Genomic DNA, 13,872 nt, shown 5'->3' with positions numbered 1-13,872 from the left:
ACCCCCTTTCCCAAATCCCACATTTCATTCTCATGTCATGCTCCTACTGAACTCACCCTTCACTCAATTACCTTCAGATCCCGCGCATGGAAGTTCAGCCTTGGCATTCCCAGGAAGAGGGAAGGAATAGGAACTCCTTACTGTTGCCACTGGCAGAGGCTCCTTGGGGTAGCACTTCCTCAGAATCTGAGTCACGGTGTTGACGATAGGATCCAGATTTTTGCAAGATAAACAATCCTAGGAACCAGAGGAGAGCAACGTTAAGAATTGTCCCTTACAATTGTCCTGACTATTACACACAGTCCCCCAGAGGAGAGACACTCAGACTGGAATATAAAATCTTTATACTTACGGCTTTTTGTTTTCTGTTCCCCTCTCACATTTTTTTCCACCTTCCTTTTTGCCATTAAAGAGCTATACCTGGAAGAGCAATACCTCAAGTCCGCAGGGCTGGGTGAAATCCACTCAAGGGTACTGAGGGAGCCAGTACAAGTGCTCACCAAGCCACTTTCCTGACTAACCTCAGCATCATCAGTCCTGGCTAACAAGAGAGGTCACAGTTGACTGGAAGTGAGCAACTGGGACCCCTATCTACAAGATGGGCTGGAAGGAGGATCCAGGAAACTACAGGTCTGTCAGTAACTTCCTCAGAACCAGGGAAGGTTATAGAGCAGATCACCTTGAGTGCCATCACATGGCATGTACAGGACAACAAGGTGATCAAGCCCAGTCAGTTTATTGAAAGGCAGGTCTTGCGTGACTGACCTGATCTCCTTCTATGACAAGGTGACCCACTTAGTGGATGAGGGAAAGGTGGTGGATAGTGCCTAACTCGAGTTTAGTAAAGCCTTTGTCACCATTTCCCGCAGCATTCTCTTACAGAAACTGGCTGCTCATGGTTTGGATGGATGTACTGCTCACTGGGTAAAGAACTGTCTGGATGACCAGGCCCAAGAGAGGTGGCGAAGGGAGTTAAACCCAGTTGGCAGCCAGTCACAGTCATGGTTTTATTGGTGGACTGGGCAGTGCTGGGTTAACAGTTGGACTTGATGATGTTAAAAGGTCTTTTTCCCAACCTAACTATTTCCATGATTCTGAAGTACTTTATTATAGGAGTATGTCTGCATTGAAATTTATTTTCTTTTTAGTTGTACAGGATTTTATTCTGTTTTCTCATGTATGATTGAACAGCATTAGAAGATTCAATGGGATTAACCAGGATTCCTGCAGGGAGGCTAGAAAAATCATCTAAAGCTGACATGCTTACAACAGTCACTACAAGAATCTAAGTACGTATTTCTAGATCTCTGCCTGTTAGGAACAAGGGGGAGAAAAAAAAGACAATTTTGAAAGCATCTCCAAGGAAAGTTCTATTACGTTTAGAGCAAACACTAAGGAGAATTTGTTGCTGTTTCTAGTGTTTCAATTTATTCACTTGTTCACATGGTGTTTGGTTGCTTTTGTTTGCTTGTTAAAGGAAAGATAGGAGAAGATTGTTATTCTGTTGGTGCATGTAGACATCCTTGAATAATCTTACTCTGGTTTACTAAACTGTTCTGTATTTACTAGAACAGTGAAGACATGACAGCAAGCACATGGATGTTACTACCGGGAAATATAGAGTGAATACTACTATCTTAGAGTAGACCCTAGTACAGGAAGGCTGAAGAGAAACCAAGCAAGCTTAAGAAATCAGACAAATAAAGAATAAAATAGCAAATTGATGTTCTATGCACCAGTCTCTGAAAGACGATGTAAACCTGTTGTCTCGGGGTAGGCAAATCCCTGTCACTACACGCAAAGCCAACCAGTTGCTAATGTGAATATACCATTTAACTGCTATGAAAGTCTAAGCCAAGTTTGGAAGAAGAACTGGGAGCACAAAGTGCTTCCTTTCCACAAATGACTTCATTATGTAAAATTATTTTTCATTCCAGGTAGGAGCGAAACTTGAAATAACTCTAAGTTCTCCTCAAATAAAGTAGCAGTCACATGTAATCTATGTAAGGAGACAGTCTACGAACTACTGGCTCTTCCTGTAAAGACACAGCTTTATGGGCTATTAAAAACTCAGGTATTTCAACTATCCATCAGTCCATACAATAAGCAGCTGGACAGGTTTCAGTTTAAAGCCAGCCTTGGAAATAGGAATTCCACTGCAGGCTGTTAAAACAAGCAAAGAAAATGAAAAAATAGTTTCAGCATAACTTTTCTAGGCAGCTTTTAACACCTTTAAAATCTCATAAGCTGCTCAGAGGTTGGTCAAGGTTAATCACCACAGCCAGCAAATTCCTATAGGCACTAAAATACTGTCTACAGACAAAAAGAGTCATTGCTTTCCCAAGAAGAAGTTATTTGTCTTGCCCTGTCTCCATCTCTTTTATTCTTCCTACAGCATAAAATTCCTCTCAGGAGGATACATTTCCCATTTTCTGTCTACCATGAAAATTAAAGGTAGTAGCAGCATCAGTCTCTACCTCAGGACAGAGCAGGGAAGAGCATGAGTGAGATCTCTGAGGGCTGCCAGGGTCCTACTGACACTTCATGTCTTGGAGAGACACCAAAACTCATGGTATCCCAAAGAAGTAGTGAGGGAACATTGAGCTTTGAATTTATTAACCTTGTTAATCTCCTTCCATGATGTCCCTGTAGTAGTAGTACGTAGTAGTGCATAGTAGGAGACAGCAAACTGGAGGCCCCTGAAGCTGTCCTTTCTGCTCCACTTCTAACCTTTGGAAGGATTAGTATTATCAGTGCTCACTGAAGTCTTAGTGTGTCATTTCCTGTTTGTTCACCAAGGTGACCCCATGTTTGCCCTTCCCATGGGGCTGCTCCCAGGCTGAGCTATCAGGAGATGTTAGCTCAGAAACCTACATGGGCTGTAGAAGGCTCTTGAGAGGGAACGAGCTGACATTTACCCTCAAGCAGCTATTGCCATCCACCCTATTCAAGTTTCTGCAGATCAAGGACTTCTCATTAACAGAGGCCATACTCCCTTTAAATATCTGTTGTCTCCGGCCACCTCATCCCACCTGAAAATCTGGTCAAATCCTCAATAGGACAATGAAGTGACACAACTCTACCAGTGTACCATCTACTGCTAGTGAGAAATATCTTTCAGTCACAGGAGAATTTTTTATGACAGCAATGGGAAAGACGAAGAAGCAAATACACTGGATAGTAAGACAATGGGTTTTCTGGAGAAGAAGGGGACAGGTTTTTCATCCTGTCTGTGATGGTGCTAGAATGAGATAATGCACTGGCCAGTAAGAATGACAATGGAAACACTCCTTATGGAACCACATGGATGTAGTACCAAAAAGGTTTCTCCATAAGCAGCTTTTCCAAAGAAGACTAAAGCAGCATGTTGAAGAAAACCGTTACTGTTCTGTACCTGCTCTTTCTATACCTTAGAGAGATCCCACCCTCAGGACGACCATGCCAATTTTCTTGATGAACCCACATTGATGTTTCACAAGATTAGAATTGGGTACTCCTGAATAACAGTTGACGGAAATTTCTCATTAGCAAATGCCTGGCTAAATCAACATTTTGTGTGTATGTGTGTGTGTGTGTAAAAAACTGATTGCGTGGAATTATCCATCTGGATACCTGAAAGAAAACATCTCATGAAACACCTAAGAGGCTCTTCTATGGTGTCCTGGGTTCAGCTACAGCAGTCATTTTTTCTCCTTCTTAGTAGCTGGTGCAGTGCTGTGTTTTTGACTTTCAGTCTGGGAACAATGCTGATAACACCGATGTTTTTAGTTGTTGCTAAGTAATGTTTACTCTGACCAAGGACTTTCTCAGTCTCATGCTCTGCCAGGGAGGAGGGGAAGCCAGGAGGAAGCAGAGACAGGACACCTGACCCAAACTGGCCAAAGGGGTATTCCATACCACAGCACGTCATGCCCAGTATAGAAACTGGGGGGAGTTACCCGGAAGGCCCAGATCGCTGCTCGGGTCGGGCTGGGTATCGGTCGGCGGGGGGGGAGCGGTTGTGTCCTTTTCCCTTGTTATTCCTCTTATCATTATTACTGGTAGCAGTAGTGGTTTGTATTATACCTTAGTTACTGGAGAGCTGTTATCTCAACGCGTGGGAGTTACATTCCTCCAATTCTCCTCCCCATCCCTCCGGGAGCGGGGGGAGGAAGGAAAAGGGGGGGAGTGAGCGAGCGGCTGCGTGGTTCCAAGTTGCCGGCTGGGCTTGAACCACGACATATGGAGACACTGCACTGTTCTTTGGGAGAGGAAGTCCAGCAGACAGCAGGATGCACAGGGGAGGAGGAGGAAATAAAGGGCATTAAAAAGCCTGAACTACAACCCCCATGAGGCTCAGCAGGATTTTTTTTTGGAATTAGTTTTAAACTGAGATTTTTTACCTTTTCTGAAGTACTAACTGTGAAAAACTAAATATGTTTTAACATTCTCATCTTTTTCATTGATACGTTACATAAATTCAAGATAAAACTATGGAATTCCCTGCACTGTGAGGTAGAACCCAGCACTAACCAATCCATCTCACCCAGCTACTAAAGCATGATTTACCTGTACACTTGTAAAGAGAATCTCCATACCCTTGGAACAAAGGAAAGTCTCCCTGCCCAGTTGGATGTTGGTGATGTGCTTTAGGCAGAGCAGGAGACCCCTTCGAATACAGATGTAGTTGTTGGAGACATCATTGCGATGCCAGTCATGATAGAGTCTCAGCAACCCATCCAGGTAGCCTCTGCTCACTGCTCGTCGGCTGTTAGACTCTGAAAAGGAAGAGAAAAGGTTGAATTAAACTACTCATGGTGTTTGACAACTCCATGGCTACTTACTGTTCAAACTCAGACTTTATCACCTGCTCATTCTTCCTTAATGGTCTCAGAAAAATGAAACTTTTTGGTTTTTTTACAATTCAGGAAGTTTTTACTTACTAAGCATGAGCCAGACTCTTGGAATAGTACATGCAAACACATGAAGCAGTCTCTCTTTTGTCTAGGTGGAAACGGCTGCTCCAGAACCCTCCAGATGAACCAAACCACAGGCGGGAAAAGTGCAGAGCTCAAATCTCCTGCAAAGTGCTAATAAACTTAATCCCAATTACACACCATAAGAACTCCTGGTACTAAGGAAGCTCCTGAGGAGTGAGAAAAGCTGAACACTAAGATTAGTCAATAGCAAGTCATAAACTTCACATAGTGCTGTACTTCAGTCCTGAGGTAGCACCTTATTGAGATCAAGAAATCCAGAAACCTTGTAACTGTACAACCCTGTCACAGCCAGCAAGATTATGTTTGACTTCTAAATGTGTTCCCACACATTCCTGTATAACAAAAGCCATAAATCAAACTATTCTGCAAACCCACACTACTTCAAAATTAACAAAACACAAACATGAGCAGCATCAGTTTGGGCTTCTTTTCTGTTGCTTCCTAGCTCTAAGATTTAAACATTGTCTGGATGCGACCTTTAAAAGGCTTTATTGCATGGGCAAAAAAATAAAAATAAAAGAATATGGGCTTTATAAAAATATGAAAGAGAAGCTGCAATGTTCCCTTAATCATGTAGCTCTAGGACATCAGACTGAAATTAAGACATTATAAAACTTACAATAAAATACAAATTCTGCTGAGTATTCTATATTCTTCACCCACTGCATTTCTTGCCCCACAGGACAAACATGAAGCCATATGAGACTCAAGGCTTCCTCCCTTCAAACCAAACATATTTTCCTGACTGGTCCTGACATTCCTTGCTGTGACACATATTAGAAGCTGTCAGGAGCTCAGTAATCAAGTAAGGGGCCAGGTAGCAAATATAAGACTGGAGCTCAGCATCCTGAATATCAATCAGTGTTTGCAGCTCACAACAGATGGCTCTTGGTACGCGTTCTCCAGAGCTAGTAGGTTCCAATTCATTTCCAGTTCATTAAACAAAGTGCCAGAGCCCCTCACACCTGGAACGTTAAAATCATCAGAGGGGATTTACAGACAGGAGAAGGAGTTGGAGGTTAAGAGAGAGAACAGAAATATGCTGCATGCAGGAGATTAGTAACAAGGGAAGCCAGCCAGAGAGTAAGCAGCAAGCAGCTAGTAGGCAGCAAATCTCAATCCTAGCGATGAAGTAGATAGAGGTATTGGGAAGGGGAAGGAAGTCACCTGAAGTCATCTGTCTGCTGTCTGCATTACATTAGCAAACTCTGACTTGGAAAAGTGATTGGAGAGCAGTTCTGCTACCTGTTCTTGTCCCGCAGTTTTCTCTACCATTGGCACCACAGGGCAGGCAATGAACAGCATCCCCAGACCAGTTTGCCAACTCATTTAATCTTGCTCTGCACCTTCACACCACCCTGTTGACATGCCCCTGCACTGACCTGCTGGTCCCACAGCTATTCCAATCCTACACAGCTCTGCCAAGTCTCTTACACCTTGGCCTGAAGTTCTCTCTAGCATTTATCTCCTTGTTGTTAACCATCTCACACTAACTGCCAGTACATCTTGTATTTCAGGACTCAGTGATTGTCAGCAGGTAGGTCATCCTTCTCCTTTGACCTTCACTGTTTGTTTTTTTCTGGTTTACTTTCTGCAAGAAAACTTTAATTGCTTGAGAATCCCTTATCAATCCCAATGATTTTATTCATGATTTCCTGTTAATCCTCAACCAACTGTCATGTTTACTAACCTGCAGGATGACTAACCCCTTAAATCAGTCAATCTCCCTTGAAGAATTACTCGGGAAGCTCTGTAAAAGTCAATAAGTATATAAAACATGACAAGGAGAGTCGGAGAGTGTAAGGTAGGGACAATTTAGATCAGACTCAGAGCTGCCCTGAACTGTTCAGAGGTAGATGAAATTGGACTAAATCTAGGGATTTATAGCCCCTAGCATTCAGTGTCTGAAGTCTAAGCTTTCTGTGTCGCTGTCGATAGGACAAGGGAAACGTTGGAAAGCACTGTGGGTAGAGCTCCTTGGGGAATTTATTAAGATAATAATAATAATAAAATTATCATAAGATGCATTTTTGGTGTTTTCCTCGTGCCTTTCAAGATCCCCACTCCATAGGGACCAGAATACACAACTGTCCCATACGTCAGTTTTATCACTGGATGGAAAGCAGGGAGGAAGCTGAGCAGAATAACTTCTCTATGCTTCCCCTCGTGTTTTCTGTAGTACTTATCACCTTTAAGATCAAAATAGTTGCTCTGAAAAGTGATGCTGGATACTCTGTTCTGTGAGGAGATCAGAAGCAATGAGAATTACTTGCTGAGGGGGTAAAAACCACATTCGTTTTGCTCCTCCTGTCTGATTTCATTGATTCTCCTCTGCTCTCCTGTGTCGTCAGTGTTTTTCTTGCCATTTGTTTCAGTTGTATCACCAATAAAGTAGTGAATAAATGAAGGAGGAAGTATGCCAAGATCTCCAGAAGGCAGAACGGAAAAAGGAGGCCTCCCCACCTGTCTCTGTTGGTTTCTCCATCTAGAGGTGCACCTGCATGAGCATCCATCTAGATTTTGGCACAAATACAGATGGTGAAAATGAATCATAGAGGTACAAGCAGCACTGCACAGATTTGTAGGCAGCAAGAACCCACCCCTCCTGGGGTCAGTATGCACGGTCTGAGTGGTAAGTGGTAAGACGTCCTATGTCATTTGACCCTTTTGCTGTTATTCTTTCATTAGTCCCTTTCTTTCTCCCAGGGTATGGCCAGTGTTCAGTGAAAATGGAAGTTCTCCTTCCACACAGCTTTCAGAAGTGCTCAGAGATGGTTGTGTTTTGATTCAATGCTTGATCTGTGAGACAGATGCACATCTCCTGTTTGAACTAATGGAACAGTGACTTTTTTCATGCATATAATATTTTAAGATACATATAGTAAGCTTACACAATAATCTTTGTATTCCACACTAGCTGTAAGTATAGTAAATAGCATTGACCATCAATTCATCTGTATTTACCATTTTACATACCTGAATTTAGTGGTGAAATCTCAATAAACTGATTAAAAAATCAATAAACAAAGTACTGGATGAGATCTGAGTGATCTCTGACTCTCTTGCTGTGAGTCTGTCTTCCTAATGTTATTCTGGCATCTCTGATGCAATCACTGTCTCCACAGCCTTCCCCAAACCTTTGCAAGAGTTTCACTTTGCCTGCTGAGGATGGGATGGGGGATAGGTGGATATTCCTATACTCAGTTTCCCCATGCTTCTTGAACTGACCTTGCACTTCTGGCTTCCAGGGCAGTGCTTCTAACCAGTGAAAGTTTAATCACTGAATAGAATATCCAGCCTGAATAATCATGCAGTTAACCAGAAATATTTGACATGGATGCACAGCCAACGCACAGGGGCTTCAGGTGGTTCTACATTAGTATCTGCATTAACAAGGGGATCACACAAGATAGAAATCCAGTTTTGACAGAACTCTGATTTTGTGTTAGGGGACAAGGACAGACTCTAAAGCCAGGGTTTCAGTCTAGTAGATAAAGTCCCATGACTGCCAGTGTTTCTGTGGACATTTCTGAAGCCCTCCTTACATTCCAGTCCCCTTTGAAGTATGTGCCAGGAGCACAGGGACCACTGGAAAACATGCAGCATATTTAATCACAAAACTGAATTACAGTCAACCTGCAACATGATGAGCAACGCATTGCTTACCAGGCAGAACAAAGAGATTTATCTTTCTGTCTATCTGCTTAAATCTCTTTGTTGATGCCACTCCACTGATTCATTATGCCAAGAACATATATTGCTACAGTTTGGAGATAAGAATGCTCTGCTAAATTAACCCTATGGCCCCTAAAGCAGTGAAAGGAATAAGAAAACCTCCAGCGTGCCCACTCTGCTCTAGCGATCGCCTTTTGGGAATAAGAAATGCAAGATATCTCCTAAAGCAAAGGGAAAACAACTGTTTTATTCAGTCATTGAGAGGCCATTTTTGCTGAAGATAAGCATGAAGGTCCCCTATAGAAGCAAAATTAATTGTCCCCATGGAGAAACTTAGTCATCCATCAAATGCTGGAATGAATTCAGACCCAGTGGGCTCTACAGTTCCAGCAAGAAGTTGGTCTTAGCTCAATTCTTGTTAGAAGCCAGAAAACTGCTGTAATTGTGCCCTGTAAATTTCAGAGCCCAGGCATTTATTTAAGCAGTTAGGATAGACAAATAACACTGGCACAGGGGCAGGATTTGCTAGCAACTACGAGTGCCATGTTTTGCTCCTAGAACAGGAATCAGTCACAAGCTTTGCTTCAGTACAAGAACAGCTCTTTCTTCTCCAAAATATTTGAGTTCCACACGTTGGCCAATTCAGTGACATTCATACAAACCATATTAGGACATGGTAATTCTTCTCCAATTTGCCTTTGTTACATTGTTCATATGTAAAACTAAGGAAGAGCAAGCCAACCCCATTTGAAACTTTCAAACTAACCCCAAAAGGAAACTGCTTTTTAAAAAGGTTTCCTCTTTTTCCTTTATTTCCCAGTTTCCCAGCAGCTTCTGGTTGGAACTCAACAGAAAGCTGAAAATCTACAAAAACAAGCTAACATTTGCACAAAATTTCCAGCTTGATTTTTCTGGTCAAAGTGGGTTGAAAGAGTTCAAATAAGGATGCTAGATTTGGAAGACTTCCTCAAATTCAGCCACTGAGTTTCCTGAAGCCAGATCATCACTGGAGGCACAAACACTGCTCATGCCAAGGCAAAGGCAGTAAGTAATCATTTGTAAGGATGTCAACAGAGAATAATGCAGCTCCTCAACACTTTGGTTGCATTATACCCATCTTGAGGAGCAAAACAATGGGAAGCTGCCATGCTAAAGAGATGAAACCAGTATTTTCTCTGCAGCACTGAGTTACTTTCAGTTTGAGACATGTCTGTGTATGAAGAGCAGTCTTGGGGAAGGGAATATAAAGGATATTCAAAAATAATTTTTCCCCCTCCATAAAGCAGCTCTTTTCAGAGAGAAAATTAAATACAAAATCAAGACTATTTGCTTTCTGAAATTCAGCAAGAAGGGACACACACAGGCCTTGTTTTAGATGATTATGAAAGGAACTATTTGCAAAATTCATCTCTTATCACAGTACAAGTGGTGAGGATAGATTTGGGGCCAAATGGATAATGGAGTTTGATTCCAGAGACAGGTAACAAAGTCTTAAACTGATCGTGAGAAACAGGCAAGTCACAGACATTGTGCTGTTTGCCACAGGAACCAACATGGTTTTACCATAAGGCTATTTTAATGCAAGATCAAAGACCTGTGTCAGTAGATCTGTTGCAGAACATTATGAATTCAGACACAGAGGGTACAGGCCTTTCAGAAACCATAATCTGCTTATGTGCTGGAACATCGCTTTCTGTTTCTCAGAGTTACTTGCCCCTCCTTGATGCCAGCATAAAAGGAAAAGAATGACACCGATTAGTTTATCCTACCAGCCACAAGGCATAATCCTATGTTTTGATAAGAAAATAATTTAGAAAATGAGCAGGTGAAAGGTTAAATAAAGGTTAGTTGGCAGAGGATGAGGGTGAAAGAGCAGGAAATGAGAGATAAAAGGCTGGGGGGGTGGGAAGAGGGAAAGCAAGAGAATAAAGAGAATCAAAGAAAAAGGAAAAGATATAGAAAGAGAGGGGAAAGGCCAACAGCAGTAACTGCTGTTAGCACACCGAATTGTCTTGATGAAATAAGCATGATCAGGGGTCACCACAACCTGTCTTTTTAAATTGCTCATTACAATTGTACGAGGCAAGCACTGCAACCATCGCCTTTCTCTTCAATATCCACTGAGATCAGCTCTAGCTAATTTCCTTAAAGACATGCAAGCTGCTAATTCTGGGAAATACAGATAGTCGGGAATAACAAATACCACCAAAATTAGATTAAGATAACCTGCTGATAAACAAATTACTCACCAAAAATAAACATTGGATTAAGCAGCAGTGGGAGCAGGATCCCTATAATCACATCGCCATCGTGTGGCTCCCGGTGTCGAGCAGCAGCGGCCGGTTTGGTCCATCACATCACCTTCAGATGTGCTTGTCTGAGCTTATACAGTGGGGCCCAGTTTTCTTCCACTGCCTCAAATGTGAGACTGATTTGCCTGCTTTATTTATGGGGGTGAGCTCACTAAAAGCAATAGAACCCATGGCTAGGAGTGACATGAGGGCAGCCCTCACCTTCAACCACTGCACAAACAGGCTCCAGTTGGGGTATGCCTCATCCACACCTGAGCCTCTTGGTGACAAAGAAGAGCTTAGTGATGAGGTCCCCAGGCCTTAAGAAAGAACTGGAACAAGATACAAAGACAGATGTACTCAGAATAAAGCCAAAGGAGACTGGAAAAAGTACCCTGGGAAAGACAGAAGAGACTTGGAGAAGGATACTGTGTCTCATCCACCTCAGTTTATCTACAGCTATTGGTATATACAGCCCTCATCCTTACCCTGGGCTGTATAAAGCATCTAGAAACTGAAGAAGGAAGGATGGACAGGTACAATGCTAGAAAGCTTGACTAATCTTCAAGAAAAGAGCAAAAAGCCTCCTGATGCTCTTATGGCACTTCAACACCATTATAGATATTTACCAAGCAACACGCATAGTAATATAGTTCAGAGGGAGTTAACAGCATGGTAGAGAGACAGCAGACACAAAAAAAAACCCAGCAAGGCAATGGAGGAAGGATGTGCTACAAGCTGTCTGCTGCATGCATGTGGGCATGAGAGGTGGAGAACAGCAACTGGGAGAGTAGCATGCGAGGACTGTATCCTGAGATACTTGGAAAGAGGCAAGAGGCCAGGAGTGAGAGTCTGGCTGAGAAACACCTTCTCCATGTCAGTAATCCAAGCCTCCACCAATAGAAAGATGCAGCACTGCAGAACTTCTATTCCTCTGTTATTCACCATCTCCATCACTGATTTGCGCTATGTACTTGTGACAAGGACAACCAAGGTCACTCTTGTCTTGCACTGGGTTTCCCAGCATTTCTTCCCTATTGTGGATGAAGCACAAGTTTGTGGTGTCCCATCAATTATTTCTTTGGACAAGCTTATACTTCCCTCTCTGAAACACAACAGCAGCAATTTCCCACGTAGAGCTGGAATGGTAATACTTCCTTACACTGACGCCTTCTGTCCTGGCAGATTTTGCTTCTTGCAGTTATGCACCTGCTAAGAGGGCATTTAGCAACAGCTTCTGTTAAAGAAGAGACAGAGGCCAGAATGTCTCTAGCCAGCCGCTGGGACCTGCAGATGGACAGTCCCTAGTAGAGCTTGTGGAAGCCTGGGGCGCTGAAGATGGATGTTTCTGAAATCCATCGGGGAGACACACTGCCATCTGCCTGCTCCCTTTAAAACTACTGCGTGCTTTCTCGTTGCAGCTCTCAGCCAGAGCAAGAGACCCCCTTACCCTCCAGCACAGCTCTGTGTATAACCATAATCCTCGTGGTCACTTTGGGCTGAAGCGTTTAAGGATAAGACAGCCCATAGGGAAACCCTCAGGAATGAGAGTGTTCTTGTCCGTTTTATAGCCTTCATCCCCAGCACAATGGAATCTCACCACCATTTCCCAGCAAGTCACTAAGTCTCCAAAAAAGCTCACAATAATCAGTCCACTAATTCAGTGCTGTAGCACATTCCGAGATTCCTGCCTCCCATTTAGCTGTATCCCATCTAAAACAGGCTAAAGGGGTTCTGGGTGTCTTGGCATACACAGATTTATCCCTTGGTTCAAGAAGCAGTTTTCAAGTGCTATAACATTCACCAGATCTTATTTTTAAGAAACCCTGCACCGTTCAAAGGCACTAAGGTCATGGGCATAAATAAGTTATCTGTGACAAACAAAGCTGTCCTGACACAGCCATGAGAAAGAATTCAGCTCTTTCCCAGCCATGGTGAATTTATCTCTGGAAGAACCAGAGCTGTTTTTCACATCTCCTGACCCACACCTCCCAAAAGACACAGCCTGCTCATTTGTATGCAGCTACCAGAGCAGCCCATTCCAGAAGCCTGGAGCTTCTCATGTCCTGAGAAGGACAAAGGAAAACTGAAAGACATTCATGACCAGTCAGCATCAGACTGCAGAAAACATCAAAGAACACAATTCAGGCTGACTTGTGGGCTGTGGTGCTCTATTTGATTGCAGGTATTGGCACCATTTCCCAAATCCCAGTTCCAGTGCCTTAAAGAACATCAGCTGAAAACAGACCGTGTTGTTTTCCTAAAATCACTTTTCCATGGAAGCAGTGTTGCTGTAACAATGTTGTTTGGTTGTGAACGATAAAGCAGAAAAGGACGCACTAGCAGCAAACTAGGAATTATGTCTCAAAACAAAAATACCTCTCCCAACCAATGCCTTTGTTTGCAATAGTCACCAGTACAAACAAACATGAGAACCCTAATCTCTATACCAGTGATCAACCAGAGTGACACTGGATGAGCTGCTTTGCTCAATAGACCAAGTCGTCACTGAGTTAATTTTTGGCTTTGCACTTCTGTGCAAACACCTGAAACAACCAGAGGGATCGGTGTGTTCTTCCAGTATTGGAAACCCTCTATGCATTTCCTAGAGCAACAACGAAGGTGCTTTCACAACCTAAATTGGCTCGAAAGAGTCACACAGAAATTTTCTAAGAGTAAATAGCTTGAAAACCTTCTCATTCCAGGAGAAAAAGAGCTGGGAGAATTTGGGGCTGAATCCAAAATATCCCCTAGATCTTTCTCAGCTTCCCCCTCCAACTTTCACATGTGTTTACAACTCCCCAGGAGACTACATTTCACAGCTTCCCTTGGTAATTACTCCTCCACTTCTATATACTGTGTTCTCTAGACCCAGAACAAGCCTCCAAGTAGAAAACTTACCCTATAAATATCTTGGGACAACAGAA

The 13,872-nt window shown here is 42.8% G+C and overlaps 1 protein-coding gene across 1 annotated transcript in view; it reads right to left on the bottom strand.

The window, feature by feature from the left end:
* The window catches only part of LOC104408812 (cytosolic carboxypeptidase 4-like), a gene marked incomplete at both ends in the record, with an annotated part of 64,260 nt that overhangs the window by 23,601 nt on the left and 26,787 nt on the right, over window positions 1-13,872 (bottom strand). The window contains 2 exons of the mRNA XM_010018531.1: window positions 72-237; window positions 4,549-4,757. Of these exons, the coding sequence (XP_010016833.1) occupies window positions 72-237; window positions 4,549-4,757 (375 nt within the window). The remainder of the gene's footprint in view (window positions 1-71; window positions 238-4,548; window positions 4,758-13,872) is intronic.

Source organism: Nestor notabilis, unplaced genomic scaffold, assembly GCF_000696875.1.
Source record: "Nestor notabilis isolate BGI_N333 unplaced genomic scaffold, ASM69687v1 scaffold1767, whole genome shotgun sequence".
Classification (NCBI taxonomy): Eukaryota; Metazoa; Chordata; class Aves; order Psittaciformes; family Psittacidae; genus Nestor; species Nestor notabilis.
This window is presented reverse-complemented; position numbering and strand designations above follow the sequence as displayed.